The following is a 17,279-nucleotide window of genomic DNA, read 5'->3' as shown; positions in this document are numbered from 1 at the left end:
TTGAAAATTTGTGACTCTGGTTACCAGGAAAACCCAGTGTCCCATACCTTTGCCCCAGAAAACCAAAGTGTTCAAGCTGCTCAGTGGTTAAACACTTGTGATATGTCATTTGCAAGGCTAGTATGCTGAATCAAAAAGTCAAAACAAAGAATACTTTCAAGCTAAATAGAGTTAAGTAGTTGTCATATAAGAGAATATGGGAAATCATTAACCCTGAAGATGAGATTCATGGAGCTATTATAATTTAAAGAAGTAAGGTAATTTAGTATGATTTCTTTCTTGTTCCTTTCAGCAATATTAGGAAATAAAAGAGGAACTAAAATTATTAACATAAACTAATAGTAGTTAATACATCTTTGGCTAAATAAGACCTAACCTCGTATTGTATGTTTATATGGCTCTTTTATAAAGCACTACTTATTTGAGAGTGTTCCCTTTTCAAGTTTTTAAATAAATATTCATAGCCACTGCAGGAGTTCTGCCTGAATGTGCCTGTGGTAAGAACATGGAGAAAAGGCTTTTGTAGTAATAAGGCAAAATCCCTAGCTGCATTTACTTCGCCCTCTCTCCTGTTTTATGTACTTAATCCTGTTTCATAACAAGGTGCTGTGGCTTATTTAAGGTATTAGGCTCCCAAATAATTCTCATCAAATTTTTGGTCTAAGAACTGTTTTGTTTATATATATATCTTTAATTGTCAAAAGTAGTGTGTGCCATAGTCATGTGAGGTAAAAGTAATTCACTTTTCAGGAAACTTGCTTTCACATAGATGGGAACCTTTTATCTATTTCCTGTAAGTCTGCCCTTTTGTTTTATTTGTCTTAATAAAGATGTGTTAGCTAGCTGGGAAATACTGGTATTTCTCATAGAAGGGTTTGATAAAAGATTTTAAACAAAGTCTTTTGGGCAGGATAATTTTCCTGCTGCTCAAGTATCTGAATTAGCATTTGTTAAATGAGATAAACCTTACAATTGCAGCTGAATGTAATCTCTTGTTGGTCCATATTAGAAGTACATACTATAAAGTGACTGCAGGATAAGAATCTGTGTGTTCCACACCCGTATTAAATAACCTACTGTCTAAATAAGCCCTTTAACTAGTTTGTTGGCCATTTGGTAGTCTGTGGGCCCCAGCTGGGTTTGGTAGGATCATATGTTTTTAGATGACTGTGCGTTTCTTCTGATGGGGAAATTTTCTCTTTTTACATTTGTCACTTTGACAATCATAGTTTCCTTACCTGTGTCTTTATTCTGTGTCTATTTTATATTCTCTTACTTCTGTTCCCTTACACCTTATTTTACTCCCCTCCTGATTTTCCTCTTGGCTCCTTATTTGTGTGCCTTTTTGCAGAATACTTAAAAGTTTACAAAAAAAAATATCTGCTGAATTTGTGGTAATGTTTAAAATAGAGTATTTGTGTTCCACAATCATTTGAAATGCTTTAAACATCAGAAGCAATCTTAGATAGCCTTGAAAAGTGCATGTATGCTGATATTTGTTGGTACAGGCTTGTGACTCGTTGTGTGAAACACTAAGTATCTTTACTGCTTTTAAGATGGATTTTTATAAATCCATGAAAGAATTAGTAATGTAGGGTCTCTGCAGTAGCAAGGGGCTTAGCTTGTAGGAGAGAGGGATGCTGAACAGAAATAAAAGAATGTTCTGTCTCGTTGGATTCTTTCAATATTTTGCTGACTCAACCTCTCGAAGCAGCAGGAGTTTCTGGTAGTACAGGTTTGCTTCTGTGGGAGGAGGTGTGATCTGTAGAAGAACAGTAGAAGACACAGCTGTTACCAATGGCATCACTGCCTCCAGGGCTACCTGTTCCTTAGGAGACTCACTCCTCTGTCCATTTTTCTCACAGTTCCTCATTTCAGTGCCGCATTCTGTGTTTACAAAGCAGCATTGCATCCCCAGCTCTGTTTCCCCATGCACCAAATGAAGCATGCTTGTCTGAGCCATTGCTCGCCTTGGAAAAAGAAGTCTTGGTGGTGGTCTCTAGCAGAGGGTGTGTTTTCAACAGGGCCTTGCATTCAGTAGATCCCAAGAGCTCTTCTGAGGTTTTGTGTATGCAACATTGCAGCTGTTCCTTCCTTTGGTGAACTGATAAATTTACAAGCTGCCATGCAGGTGAACCAATGTGGATATGAATTTTGTAGTCCATGATGTTCAATGCTTGTTCTTGTTGATGTGACTGAGTGCATTTAAGTGTGCAGTGAGTGCAGTAAGGTTCAGGGAAAATGAAAAGGTGCGCTTCTGCCTTTGCTCTGCCTGGCAAGAGGAACTGCAAAAAACTTTAACCTCAACAATGAATTGTATTATGAAGCTTTTTCAGGACGTTCGTTTCCCTTTGGAATGCACTTTAGCTGGAAAAGTAGGTGATTTTTCAAGTAAATGCTCATGCAGCTATCTCTGTAAAAGTACATGTGCTTTTCTAATGCATGAGCTTTTTATGTTTGTTTAATAATGGTTGTTCTTCATGATGGCATTTGCACACGTTGCTGCATGTGGTCCCATGTGAGAGCATTAAAAAGTCAAAGAGCTATTACTGCCTACATTTCCTTTTTTGTTGATAGCAAGATATGTTCCAGTTATTGATAAACTTACTTCTTGCTCAGATTATAAATTACGTTTTTTCAACAAATGTGGTGAAAAAACCTTACTTACGCCCATTTAAATGGTGATCCCACTGAAAAAACCTGTCAATTTTCCTGTGTTGGGAAAACATTTTCTGGCCCATGTCGGGTTTTGAATTGTCAAGATTTTAATGCAGCTTGATGGAAAAGATTTAATCCTTTATACAGGATGGACAGTAGAAGTCTCCTCTGCCTACAGGAGAGTAGTAATTCTGACTGCCTTTTTCAGACCTTTTGCTGTAATGTCTGTAGTAAGGACAGTAAGCTGTAGATATCCTTGAACCTTTTAATAGCATGATTATGGATTTGCATATGATTATGTTGAGGACCACATGAGATAAATGGACATCAGCAAGTGCACACATTTATTTATGGAAGAAAGACCGCATAGACAAGGGATGGCAGAAATCTCCTGGATAGTTAAAAGCTCTCCACTGGTGACTTTTGGTTTGCTTGTGTATGTTTGTTGCAGTAAATGTCTCAAATAATTTAGGCTGTCTCACACATTGTGAAGCCTATGCAAAGGTACCTCTTGGGGGATGGATGTGGAACTGTTCCAGGACAAAGCTTTTAAGCAGTGCAACCAGAGCCAGAGATAGGGTGTTCATCCTTGGCCTCACATCTGTGGGCAAAATAAGTAAAGGTAAATGCTGGAAGCATTTAGAGGAGAGGTTGGCACGTTTTCAGAGGTAGCGTTGTATATATTTTTTTTTTCCCCTCAGGTTTATGACATTGGAAGTTTAATAGGAATGGGAAGATGCTGCCTTTCAGAGAAACAAGCAAATTGGCAGTTGAGAAGTGTCTTGCCTGTGTACACACAGGTACTGAGTTTAGACTCAGGAAAGACAGGAGCTGGAATATGTTCTATTCACAGATGTGTCTCCAACTTGTTTTGTGTACCAGCTCCCAGCCACACGCACTTCTTGCTGTGTTGCCTTCTGGTCATCGTGTTGTAAATTGCTGAGCCCTGTTTTATAGGTTTCCTTTATCCTCTGGGATCATAGGCTTGTTCAGGAAGGGATAGTAACGTGTCATACATAGTCCACCCTTAAACTGAAAGCAGGGTCAGCACTTGATCCAAACTGTGTTGCTTGGAGCTCTTTCCCTTTGGATCTTGAAAGCTTCGATGGGTGGAGATTCCATAGCTTATCTGGGCAGCCTGTTCTGTTGCTTAAGTTATCTTCAAGACTGTTTCAGGTCTCAGTTTACTTAGCCTCCCTTTGGAGGCTGTCCTTCAAATCACTCATACATCAGCAACATGAATGTCAAGCAGTTGCAACCTGCTCATTGTCTTGACAAAATGATGCTAAAGATTCTCTCAAATTCTGCTCTTTGTGTGGTGTCAGACCTTCATTCAGTGTCAGTCTGCTGTTCATCCCAAATCTTCCCTGTGCTGCCCGTACTGCAGTGACTCACATTAAGACTCTACTTCGTTAGCTGCCTTTGTAGTCTAGGCTTTTAAATGTTAAACCATAGCTGTATCATCAAAGATGATCCAAATGCACCTTGCTGAATTATCAGGTGGTGATTCTAAACGTCATGGCATAATCTATCAGGGCAATTTAGCAACTACTGCATATCAGGTGCTTGCCCTTGGTCAGTTTTTTACTGTGGTTTTGTTTTGTTTTTTAAATCATACTGTGAATTACAGTACTTGGTGGTATTTCTGTTGTTTTATTCTCTGTTTAGCAAAATACTCTGCTATCCTGCTTCAGCTCATAGAGCAAAAGGTAACAAAAGGTCCTTACACTGATGGATGCTTTGTTTTCATGGGTGATTAATGTGTGTTCTTACAGTATACCACCTTTCTGAATACCATTCATTGATTCTTCAAAACAAGGAGAGTAGTTTTAAAGTGTCTTTGTCAAAATATATCTGACTTCTTTGTTATCTGAAAATGGCAATCCTTAATAATCTGAAAATGGTGTTTTCCTCATTTAACGCAGTCAAAAGAGAAATAAAGGAGCAGGTTTTAACTCAGTTTTTTTTCAAATTATTGTTCTAAAATCTTCACTAAAAATCACTACTTGTCTAAGCTGTAAGAACCCCAGTAATTTTCTGGAATCTTACTGGTAATGGAAAAGCTTGATCTGTTTTCCCTTTTTAATATTTCTTCTCTGGAAAACAGTTTTACATAAAAGTTGAAATTAACATAGAGCTCCTGTATCTATAATCAGTAAGGCATTTTTCCAGGTTGACATCAGAGTCAGGACTTGAAAAGGAGCCATACTGGTGCAGGGTCAGTTTGAGTATTCCTCTGTCACGCTCCTGCGACTTACAGGTACATGTCAGAGAAAATGCACCGTACAAAGGCTGGTCATGTGAATCTTACTGTCTTTGCTTTAGCACAGGCCATGCCACTTAAATGTTTGTACCATGTTCTCCGTTCCTGTGGCATTCTAGTATACACACACTGATGGAAACAAATCGTTGCACCTTCTGAAAAGTTGTAATACTAAATCTGCAACTGCGCATGTTTAGGTCTGCATATGCCACGTCTTGGAAGATGCTGGACTGGGGTTTAAAAGCATTGGTAGACCCAAGCTACTTCATCTGTTTGGGCACATTTCCCGTACCATCAGCAGCATGTTCTGTAGCATTGTTATTATCTGGGATTTTCCAGTACTCAGGATACCTTCATTTTCTCATTACATAAGATAATGGAAAGTTGATTGTATTCAGATCTTATTTACGGAGTCTTTTAAAGATACTTGGAATAATTGAATGTGGTAGGCAAGTAACAAGTCCTTGATGCTGAATTCTCATGTGGAAACTCAAGCAGATACAATAGAATAGATCAGGTTTATGGGTCAGTTGTTGTGCATGTGGGAACTAAACAGTGTTTATGGTATAGCTGGGAAATAGCTGAAAGTGACTTGGTTTTGTGGGTTTTTGTGTAATAGAAAAGGAAGCATTGTGACACAAATTGATTAATGAGTTGAACCAGAGAGAGAAGGAAGATGAGGAAGGCAGGGCTTGAGGAGAAGACTGACAAGGCTTTGTGCTTTTTTGGCTGGTTTTTTGTTTTGTTTTGTGGGGTTTTTTTTGACATTTATTTTAAAATTTGCTGTCATATGAGGAATGTGTATCTTAACTTTAGAAAGCATTTCACTATTTTATATATTACAAATGTAATTCCTTTGTGAATAAAGGACCCTGTTTCAGTATCATAGCTCTTCCTTTGCAGATAGATCCTTAATACATACGGCACTTAAAGATAAGTGACTGAATAATTTGGGTAGATATTGTGTAGGAGGTTGTTTTTCATATTTAAATACCTTGATGCAGTTAAACAATTGTTTCAAAGGTACAGGCACAAGGTCTTGAATTGATGTTTACATATTTGCCCTGAGCTGAACTCCTACGGAATTTTATTATTCAGATTAACAGGTGAATGCTTTATGTTATAAACTGCTTAAAGTAGAAATCTGGTGAAAATCAAAGCCACCTGTCTCAAACAAGCAAACAATACACTTTTATCTCCCCATTAACTCAAATTAAAATGTATCAGGCATGTAAAGGGTTTACTGGATATAGGGTAGAATAGTCTGCATTTGCTTAATTGCTAGCAAGTAATAACAGGAAAAGGAAGTATGTCCTAACAGCTTTTTGGTTTCATAAACTACATTCTAAACACAACCAATTCTATTGATTGCTTTCTTTGAGGTCCATGTTGTAAGCAGTCAGTAGCATCTTTAGGGCAAACAAGTCTTATTGCATTAAGTAATAGGAGTATCACATTGCACCTTTTTTCTGCTTGATGCTCAGTTTTTGTGTTGCCTATGCTTTTCATTTTACCTTGTTACAGTCCTAATTCGTTAGTGTGTCCACATTTGGTAAAGTTGTTAAGCCTTAGTTAAATTTATGCTCTGTAGAGCTGTCACATGATTCTAAACATGAACTGAGAATGGTGCAGATTTGGGGTACTGTAAAGTCTAATAAAGCAACCCAGTCTGGTAGGTTAGAGTGAGATGAAGTAAAATATCGGCATGTCTGTGAACTACTGAGATGTAACATTTAATATAAACCATACCAACAATTTTTCATTCTTTTCTTAATACCTGAAGTAACAGTATGCTCAGCCGTGACAGGCTAGTTATATGGATCATGGGAAGATGCAGCTTGTAGCGATAGGGTGTCACGATCTTGATAAAAATTTACTGTGGATTCAGAAATGACGCTGTGAAGCTGAGGCTGGTGGAAAGTCTATCTATCCTTGCTGAGGATATTATACATTATAATGTATTCTGTGTCCTCAGCATAGGTGAAATGAGTAACTTAATGGAATGAAGTCACATCTGACCCAGAGAAAAGGAATATAGCAGTGCACTAGATTGCATCCTGCTGGGTTAATGTTGAGAGGGCTTTCTTAACCTCCTCAGTTCCTTATACTCTTGGAGAAGATGACGGTGCAAACTTATTTTTTTTAATCCAATACAAAATTAATTAAATTAGCGCTTATGAATCAGTTAAGAAATGTGTATGGTATCATGTTTGACCTGTGGGTTTCTAAAAACAAAATACATAATTATTAGTTTGCAATGGGTTAAGTTTTACTGGATTTTTAAAACATTTTGCTGTCATCTCCTACCTCTAGCAGTATTGCTGGTTCATTAAGTGTCTTCTGTTGTAAAGCATTCTTTGATGCATAGTTTTGACCAGACTCAAGCTGACTTTTTAATTTTGTAGAAGGGTTACATGGAGATATTTTTTTTATTGGTTGATTGTTAGGCTAGTACATGCTTGCATCAGTTGCTAGTGAAGTCCTGGATGGTCAGCTTCAGTTGAAGAGTTAGAAGCCAATATCAGAACAACACAATAGATTAGAGTAGTTCGGATTTTAATAGTGAGAATGATGAAAAAGAACCACAAGAGTTTTGAGTGTGTGTACACTGTGAGTGGAATACAAAGGGTAGATTGCATACTCATAAGACCATTTAGGACAATGCTTCTGCCTAAAAAGGTGGGTTTGTCTTCTTACTCTCTACTTGTGAATGTTCTTGCTTTCTCCCTTTTGTTGGTGTTAGTGTTTGTGGAGCTGTGTGGTAGGTCATGTCATGTCATCTCACTGAAGAGCTGAAGCTAACCCCTTCAGACAAAAATAAATTATCTGCAATGGGATGAGATGGATAGAATGTGTCATCCAAGTGTATTTATGGGTGCTTGTATTATGTAAAGATTTCTATAAAATTGGTATGGTGACAGTTAGGGATTTCATAGATGACAATCAAGGTTGGAAACAGTATGGAGCTGAAAAAGATGAGAAATGTTTTAAAGATGGGGGCAGACACCCTAAAGACATCTGTGGGTTTGGGATTTTTAAATTATAGGCTTCAAGCCTCCAGTTCCTGCCTTTGATAGCATAAAGGCAATAGTACTGTGCCTTAATACAGCAAGCGCTGTCATATTTTGCCTAGTGTGACCCTTTATTCGCACTCTTTAGTATCTGATGGCCACAAGCAATGTAGAGAGTGTCTGGTAAGTGGTGTGATTTCTAGGGATCCTGGAGGGGGCAGGGAGCATGTTGCAGTTTCACAAATAGCTCCTTCAGTGGCAGAAGAGGCTATAGTAGTCCTGTAGATACGCTACATGGTAGATCCTTCTGAGATGGTTGTAGTGTAGCTGACAATCCTAATTTTTCATTCATATCAGTGTAGTTTACCATGTATCTCCATAAATATTTGCCTCAGCCCTGTGAGGTGTGGAAAGACTAGCTCTGTGTTGAGTCTTCCTTCTTTTGTTCATGTGTTGGCTGTCACTCTGGTAAATGATTAAGAAAAACAAAAAAACACAATAGGATGAAAAGTCAAAATAAGACAGTTTAAAGCTTCATAGACTTTAGTGCCCTGTTCCTCCTTGTTACTCTCCGTTTCTGCCTTTGTCATTGTATGCATCTGTATATGGTGAATGAGATGTGCTATACCAGGTGTTGCAAGTCACTATCTTTTGCTTTAGCTTTTACCAGATCCGTGCATCTATGAAAATTCCTCCAAGAATTCCACACAAATTAGAAGCTAGCTTGTTACATGCAACTGGTAAGTGCAAAAACTTTTAGTAAATGAAGTCATTATCTTGCTTGCTAACTAAGGGAGCATAATTTTTGTCTTATATTGTTACAACTAATATAAAAGTGTTTTTTTTATTTTGTTATTAACACAATAAAAATACATACTGTTTCATGATGACCTGCTGCAAAGCTAGCTTGTTCTTAGCAATGAGACTTAAAAGTTGATTACAGAATTCGTGTTACTGTTTTTCTTCTGTTAACTTCCTTTGCTGATAGCAAAACATGGTGATTCCTTTATATAGTGTTCTCTGGTTTTTCCACTGATCTGCTCAGTTTTCTCCATGTTTCAGGCTAAGATAACCAGGGGCAGATCACATTTAAGTAGATACCTTGAAGTAGTGGAGAACTTCAGATACAGACTCTTAGACAGATTACTAAGCCCATTTGTTTCTGAAAAGAAGGCTTTGAAAGAATCCAGTCTTGCTGTTTTCAAACTTGCTGTCTTGCTGTCCAGTGGCAAAGCTGAAAATTGATTTAACCTCCTGAACGGAATTACCCACTTCCTCATCTTTTTTCTTTTATTAACCTGGCACTCACTTTTGGCTTCTTTGTCCAGGCAAACTGAACCTGGAGAAATGTGTTAGTGCTCTCCTAATTCTGTGAAGCCTGCACCTCAGCATGCTGTAAAAACATGAAAAACAGTAAATGAATTAAGTTTTCTAATATCAGGTGGAATTCTTGGAATTGCAAGGAAGAAACACGTACTACAGTCTGAGAAAATGTGATATGAGATTACTGAAACCTGAATTTTTGAGGCTATTTTAAAAGTAACTCTGAGTAGAGCAACAATGTAGATACTGAATTTTAGTCAAGCTTCCTGAATATTTCTTGAATTTGTGTGAAATAAATAATTCTTGTGAGCCAAGATTACTCCACTTCAAAGGCAAAGTTCAGTGTGGCTGAGAGAATTTAGCTCTGCTAAATGATCCTTTAGTAAAACATACTTTTTAATAGTGTCACTTAGTGATATGTTTAATATTGGTGGAAAAAAAAATTCTATTCCATAGTATATTTTAGTCTCAGTTATTTTTTCAGAAAGCTGCAATGTTAGTAAATTGTGGCGTATGTGTTAGCTCTTTTGTTATTAGGCATAAAGGGTGTGAACATTGAGACTGCAGTTTGATGTGAGTTTAGATTAGCAGTGCTGTTGGGAAAAAAAAATCAGCCCATGATTCCCCCTGGCTGCTCCTTCTTACTTTTATATTGCTCTGTGCTTTATTGACACGAGCATCTGATTTGACAAGCAGCTATTTTACAAAAAAGCAGCCCCTCCAAACCCAGGAACTGGGGTCCTTTTTAGATCAGTCTCTCAGTTTGGTTTATCAGGTAGTTAGTGATAAAGTTTGTGCCACAAGAAAGCAGAGAGAAGGGTACAAGGTGGTCAATGAAAGGGCACTAGTTTGTCCTTCTTGTGGATATGATAGTGCGTGGTCCTTCTGAGGACCTCTGCCTTCCATTCATTTCAGCTGCTTGCTTCATTTAGCAGAGCTGAACGCTGTAGCTCTAGCTCACAGCTCTCCTGCTCAAGGCGGTGGAACAGTTAATGGCCAGTTCCTGAGGCTGCCATTATTTGTAAAAAATAGCTACTATTAGGCTGTGTGTGGACTAGCACTAAGAGGGTTGACCCATTATCTCAAAGTGTCTGTTCCTTGTTGACCATAGAGGAGGCTGGACAGGAGCCCACAGCTCTCACTTGAGAGTGATGTCCTGTGTTGGTCAGGTACTTCTTCCTATACTTTTCTATTTATCTCTTGTTCTACCTTCCTCATACTTAGCTGTTCTATTCCCTTTGACAGTGTGTAATGGTTTTCCTACTCCAGTCCAAATAATTTTGCCTACTTCTGGCACTCCCTAGCCTCTGCACGAGTCACCTGCAGTTTCCTTACCTTAGCTGTGTGTTTTCTCTCTCCCACAGGCTATTTGATCTCTCTCTTCCTTCTGTTTCCCCAAGTCGAATATACAGTGTCAGTTTCTCCCTTCTCCCTGTTCCTTTGCATCGCCTTGCCCAGCCCTTCCAATCTTTTTATGAGGTCCCACGATAATGTAAATCCAGTTTTCTTCCATTTCTGTTTCCCGTGTCCTTTAGTAGTTCACTAGAATTACTTGGGACCCAGAACAAGTGTCATTATAGATGCGATAGGGCAAGCCACTTGCTTTAGCTTCACCTTGTGAAGATCTCCCGGCAGTCTTGTAATTTGAAGGGAGATGTAGTCACGCTCTAGAAAGTTAATATGTAATTCTAGCCTGTATGAGGTTGTTTCAGGTTTGAGGCTGTTCTGAATGCCTTCTGTCAGAAACTTGTGGCTGTTTTTCAGAAGGAAAAAAAAAAAAAAAAAGAAAGAAAAAAAGGCAAAAAATAAAAGCACAGGTTCGGAATGAAATGTCCATTTTTACGATGTAAGAATAAATTTAATTCCTCACTATTTTTTCCCCTCTGTTGCGGAGATGGCTTTTTGTGTGGATAGAAGTCTAGAAATAGTCTTGGCCAGTCAGTGCATACTTGACTTAAAAAATATAGTAGTTCTGCCTTGTTGACTTCACATTTGTGAGACCTTGCTCCCCATGTGGATGTGGCTTAGCCTGTTCTGGCATTAACTTTTCCCCTTCAACTCCTGTCTCACTTCTGAGGTTGCTGTTTCACGTTACACTGAAGTCAGCAGAACTGAGCGAGGGCTGTAACTCAGAGTTGGATGCTGCATAGGAAGTGGGACCTTGGCCACGTGTCTCCGTTGCTTCTTTTGTATCGGACAGGAGTGGGAGATACATTTTGCTGATGCTGTGCGGTTCTATCAGATTACATGTCGTGTGAAACCATACCCCACTCTGCCCTTCACCTGTAAGAGATGACACGGATACAACCTGAAAGTGGCATTTTATATAGGGAAATTAGACCTTAATGATTCAGACTTTGTAAGTATTTTGTCCAGGACACCTAAATTGATAGTATGTATGAAAGCATTTCAGCAAAACCCTGTATTTTTTGTTTCTAGTTTCTGAAGGGAAGTTGAACTAATACAGAGTGGGAATGTTTGCAGATACAGTGTTTTTTCCATCAGAGGCCTGTAGACCTCAAATCTGTAAGGTGCAAACTCTGAAGATCTTTTTTTTTTTCTTTTGTGCATTCCTTTGAACTAATTTATTAAGAAGAATCAAAGGTTTTTAAAAAAATGTTTTGCACCCCATTTGCACAATTTCTAAGACACTGTGTTCTAGGAGAGGTTAATGTTGTTGACCCTGCTTGTAGAGGACTTGTAACCAAGTATCAGTATTACTACTACTACTTCTGTTCTTCCAGATTCCATCTTCTTTTATGTGTTGTTTCACAGGATAGTGCCTGTCATATTTCCTGTGTGATAACTCCTTGCTAATATGCTAAACACTTCCTCAGTATTCCTCAAATATTGCTATAACAAATAACTGTTTTAAACTGATCCCTTTCTCATTTCTTCTACCAGTGTTTTAACCTTTCTTTGGCAAAGAGTTCCCCAACTATTTATTGCACTTTTCTGAACTCTTTTTGATGAGCAGCCTCTGGACTGAAAGCGGAAGTGTTGCATTGAATGAGAAATGTAAGGTTCAGGTAGTACCCTTGGAACTGGTCTTGCCAGAGTAGGATGCAAAGATCTGGAATGAAAGAGTGAACCACCTCTGCTCTTGATTAATTCAGTGGAGTGGTATATACCATTCAACCTCTTTGCTGCATCTGTAGGTACTTAAGTTTTCAGTGTGGTTAAACCTTGCAAACGTGAATGCTAGATGAAACAAGACAGATTTAGGGTTTGTTTTTTTCAAAATGCCTAGACTGTCTTATTCCAATTTGGAACAAAGCAAAAATTCTTCAGGCCAGATTGAAGTTAAAAGCAAATTATATTAAAAATACTGATACAGTATTTCTTTAAAACACAATGCACTCCTTCAAACTCCAGCAGCTTCTGGCTGAAATGGAAACTGCTGATAACTGTTGATGTTAGAGTTGTAACACTGGTCAGGAAACTAACAGGAGTAATAGTTTCACTTCTTCGCTGCTTTGGTTTTCCAGATTCTAGGCCAATTATATTAATACTTGTTTCTCTTTTCAGGTGCAGATCTTGCCTTTCCTGCTTCAATCCATGACAATGTAGTCTGCAGTAAAACATTTCAGATTCTTTACAAAAATGAGGAAGTTTCTGTGAACGATGTGATGATTTTCAAAATAAAAATGCTGTTAGATGAGAGAAAGGTAATCTGCCATTCAACTCTACTATATTTGGATAATTAAATCTTCGTTATGTACAGTTTGGACTAGTATAAATAAGAAAAGATTTCATGCTTCTACAATTTCTTTCTAGATTGAGGAGTCTCTTAATGAAATGAATTTTCTGCTAACGCTAGATTTACACTTCACGGATACAGACTACTCGTAAGTTTAAATACAGAAGATTTAATTAAAGCAACAATATTTGTTAACTTTAACTGATTAGATCTTTATTATATATAGATGTAGTGTGTTCATATTAGACATATAAATATAAGAGAGTAAAAAACAAATCCAATGCTGAAGTCTGTTAAGATTTCATAACTGGTTTGTCTTATTCTGATTTTTTTTTTTCTTTATACTTTTGTTTTCTGGGGGAGATGTCATTGCATTCCGAAATACAGACCTGTGCTAAATTGCTATCCATGTCGGTTATTAATAACTTGCACTTTAAATATGATTGTTCTAATTAAATATTGTTTTGGTTTAATTTCTTTTTAGACCAGATGACCTGAGCACACTACAGCCCATTAGTAGCCGAACTTTGAAGTTGCACTTTAACTTACACCGGGGCCTTCATCATTACGTCAATGTTATGTTTGATTACTTCCACCTTTCTGTCATATCAGTTATAGTTCATGCTTCTTTGGTTGCTCTGCATCAGCCATTGATAAGGTAATATCTTGTTAATAAAATGCAAATAATTTATTGAGTGTCCAGATGGAAATGTTATACAAATAGAATACATAGGAAGGAGTTAAATCTATGGCAAGTATAGTTTTCTTTATGGTGATTTTGGAATTCAGGGCCCAGAGGGATGAGAAACTTCTTGTTTTCAAAGGTACCTGGAACAAATATTTAGGTTGGTTTTGTTAGAAATAAGAGTATGTAGTGTAGAAGAGAGATAATATGCAAGACCAGAAAAGAGGAGTGTATTTATATGTATAAATATTTATACATTTTCTTACTCACCAAGATAATCTGCTTGCTCTAGTTAGTGACTGAAATAGGTGCCATTAATACAAATAGGGTGTCTTGGGTTAGCTGTCTTCACAGTTTTCCATGACTACTGTAGTGGCAATGATGTCTGCAAATGATGCATTTGCCTTTTTCTAAAGTAAATGGAATTTGAGAACTTCATTTTATATTTAAAAAAGCTTTTGCCTAATTTCTACTGTAGCCTTTTTATTTCATTGACTTGTGTCACCGTTTGCAATCCCTGTTTACCTCACTTCTCTGTCTCAAAAGTAAGTGTGAAAAAGGGCCATACATTCAGTCACACATATGAAGCATGTTCTTTGCACAGCTTTTTCTTTAGCATACCTATCTTTGCCTTCTTTCATAGTCTTCAAATATTCCATGTTACTTCCCCCAAGTTTCTTCATATTCAAATTCAGGCTGTGCCATAAACATCCAAAGCTTTTTAAAATATTGCCATTACTTGTCCCTGTCTACACATCATGGAAAGCTATGTCTCTGTGCATTTTGTTCTCTGCAGTAGGAATGTACTGATTTGGAGAATTCAGCTGGCTTTTTTTCTTTCTTTATCGTCTTTTCCCCTCCAAGTTGGATTATTTTGGTGATGTGTTTTATGCATGGTTATATAGTAACTGAACTGGCACATCTGAAGGGATGGCACAGCATTATTTGGGAGAGGAACAAGTACTGAGGAGGTGGGAATTTTCTTAAGCTAGTATTGTTGTTGACGACTTCATCTGATACAACAATGCACTTAAAGTAGCAGCATGTATGTAGTATAAGTTGTCATGCTGTACCACAGGTGAAATTCAGGCATTTTACCTGTATTCATCCCACAGTTGTAGTGTTGAACTTCATTGTCAGAAAATGAAAAACAGGTTTTGTTACTAGTTTTCAGTCAGAAATGTATTTGTTCCTTCTGACTTCTTAAGAGGTTGTAGAAAATGTGAGGGTTGTTATACATTTTCTCCTCTGTTTCTGGCTTTTCAAATGATGATACCATAATGCTTTTTAATTTTAAACCTCAAGTTGATATAGCTTGTGTAAGCAGATACTGAAACAAAATAACTTATATGCTGCTTCCGTTACCTTTAAAGTAGAATGTTACTCGTGTTCTCAAAATTAGTTTAAGGATCCAAGTTGCCCTTTAAATCCGTTTGGGGTGTGGAGAGGAAGAAACCTTCACATTTAAGAGTGTTTTGTTTCTGCTGAGCTACACCGTATTGTGACACTTAGCAAATACTTTACAGGTGCCGTATCCATACCCCACTGGGTTTTCTGGAGCACCTCTTTCTGAAAAAGCTGAACATTGCAGACCTCACTCACCTTTCCTAGGTGACAGTTTGCTCCTCTGTTTGGGTCACGCTCATGTTATTGGCACCCCTTCCACTCCTAAAGGGTCACTTTTTGAGTATTTTCAGTTTCAGAGTAGCATCCAGGCTCACCTTCTCTTGGGAACAGTCAGTATTAATACTTTCCTTGAAAGAGAGGAGACAATTCCAGTTGGTTACAGCCCTGGCTGGCGTTCTTTACAATCTACTCTTTATTAACCTGTCGTTGCTTATTTCTGCCTATTATCTAGAAGTCCACACTTTCTACGTTCATTCCTCTCACTCATTTTTCCTAGTTGTTTGTTCTCATAAGGCTACTGTTGCAGGATGCTCTGTCCTCCCAGGGATTCAGGATGGGCTCTCCTCCTCAGTAGGCTCAGGTCAGGCATCCTTAGGAGAACAGCAATGGTAATTTGTGTGACAGCTTTCCAACTGCTTGCTACTGTTTCACTTTTGAGAGGTAAAGTCCCCACAGCAAAGTTGGCAGAAAATGAATTCTTCTTACCTGTTAACAGTTCAAAATTTATCTCTATAGTGTAAACTTTTCAGGGACATTGTTTAAATTAGTTGAAGTTTGCTTTGCAAACAATGAGGAAGAGCTTCCACAGTCTCCTGGCACAGAGTCTGCTGATCTTCATGGTGAGAGATGGCAACGGAACAGTCGAGGGTAATAATCTCCTAAACTTCTCCAACTAGCTGGGGACATGCTTTGAAGAGAACTGCTTTAGAAGCCCTCCTCCCCTAGCACAGCACCAGAAACTAAACTGAGGTATCTGGGCTGTCCTGAGGGGTTTTAAAAGGGCAGCTCACCATGCTAGGAATTTCCAGAATCTTACTGAGAGTCCTTGTTTCTACTACTTTTCAAGAAAAATCAAGAATTTGTTTTAACTGTGATAGCTTGGTGAGACATAGGATGTTCAAATTATCAGTTTGTTTGTGCTTTTTGCAGTTTTCCACGCCCAGTGAAGAATACATGGTTGAACAGGAATGCACCAGCACAAAACAGGGACTCTGTGATTCCCTCTCTTGAAAGTGTGGTCTTTGGCAATAACTACACAAAACAGTTATCAGCAGATGTAAGGATACATCAGTTTAAGACTTTATTTGTATTTTGTTGGGTGGTGTGAATTTTCTATTTTCTGCAGAAATACTACTTGATAAGAGTTACTTTGGTGTGCCATATGATATGGGAAATGAGAAAAATTGTTCTAAAAGGCTACGTTATATACTTCAGGAACAGGCAGATGGAAAGCTTATAATAATAAAGTGTTTAACCTTTTAAAATATATTGCAATCCATTGAAAATCACAAAAGTAACAGATGAAGTTTGTGAAAAGAGGCAGTATGCTTATCTGCTTTTTTAGTTATTCTGTTAACACTTCATTTATTGTACAGAATTAATATGTGCCTCATCTTTTTTTCTTTCTAGGGTTGCAGTTTTGTTGTTTCAGAGTCTTTCCTTAGCCATGCCTATAATTTCCACTCTACACTTTGTGCCAGTTTGCTGCTTGCTTTCAAAGGGTTACATAGCTATTTCATTGTGATAACAAAGGAGCTCCCCTCTTCTCACCGAATTGAACTAGGTATGTTGATTTTAATAACATGCATCACTTCCCTGTGGATGTTTATTAAGAACAGCCCCCTTCTAGAATAAACTGGCATTGATTTCATATATTGTGTATATCTAAAATCTTTTTGTTCAAACTGAGCTGGACTTCAATCCAGAAAAAAAAAAAAAAAGAAACAAGCACTGTCATGTTACTAATAAAATTAGGAGATAGCCTGAATTTATGAAAATATATTTTTTTTCTTTTTTGTCTCGATTTGCCCTGCTATTTCAAATCACTGTGTTTAGTTGTAAGAAAGTTAGAGAGACTCTTAATCCAAATAGCATGCTGCACTTCTTTATTATAAGGAAACGTATATTTGTATAAAAAATGGATCTCTGTAAGCTTTGATTTGAGGAGAATATTACAATAGAAACTTACCTGAAAAAAAGACCTACAAGAAGAAATTGCTGCTGGCTCAGTTT

The 17,279-nt window shown here is 37.7% G+C and overlaps 1 protein-coding gene across 8 annotated transcripts in view; it reads left to right on the top strand.

The window, feature by feature from the left end:
• The window catches only part of FAM135A (family with sequence similarity 135 member A), a 99,568-nt gene that overhangs the window by 40,400 nt on the left and 41,889 nt on the right, over nt 1–17,279 (top strand). For all 8 annotated transcript variants that reach the window (XR_013928349.1, XM_080388806.1, XM_080388805.1 and 5 more), the window contains 6 exons: nt 8,593–8,672; nt 12,784–12,923; nt 13,033–13,103; nt 13,440–13,613; nt 16,197–16,323; nt 16,677–16,830. Coding sequence is in view for 7 of the 8 variants with exons in the window: in XM_080388806.1 (XP_080244932.1) it covers nt 8,593–8,672; nt 12,784–12,923; nt 13,033–13,103; nt 13,440–13,613; nt 16,197–16,323; nt 16,677–16,830 (746 nt within the window). In the remaining variant the exon portion in view is untranslated. The remainder of the gene's footprint in view (nt 1–8,592; nt 8,673–12,783; nt 12,924–13,032; nt 13,104–13,439; nt 13,614–16,196; nt 16,324–16,676; nt 16,831–17,279) is intronic.

The sequence above is a fragment of the Falco punctatus genome, assembly GCF_963210335.1.
Source record: "Falco punctatus genome assembly, chromosome: 5".
Taxonomy (NCBI): Eukaryota; Metazoa; Chordata; class Aves; order Falconiformes; family Falconidae; genus Falco; species Falco punctatus.
The sequence above is the reverse complement of the archived record's forward strand: the minus strand, read 5'-3'. Positions and strand labels throughout refer to the sequence as shown.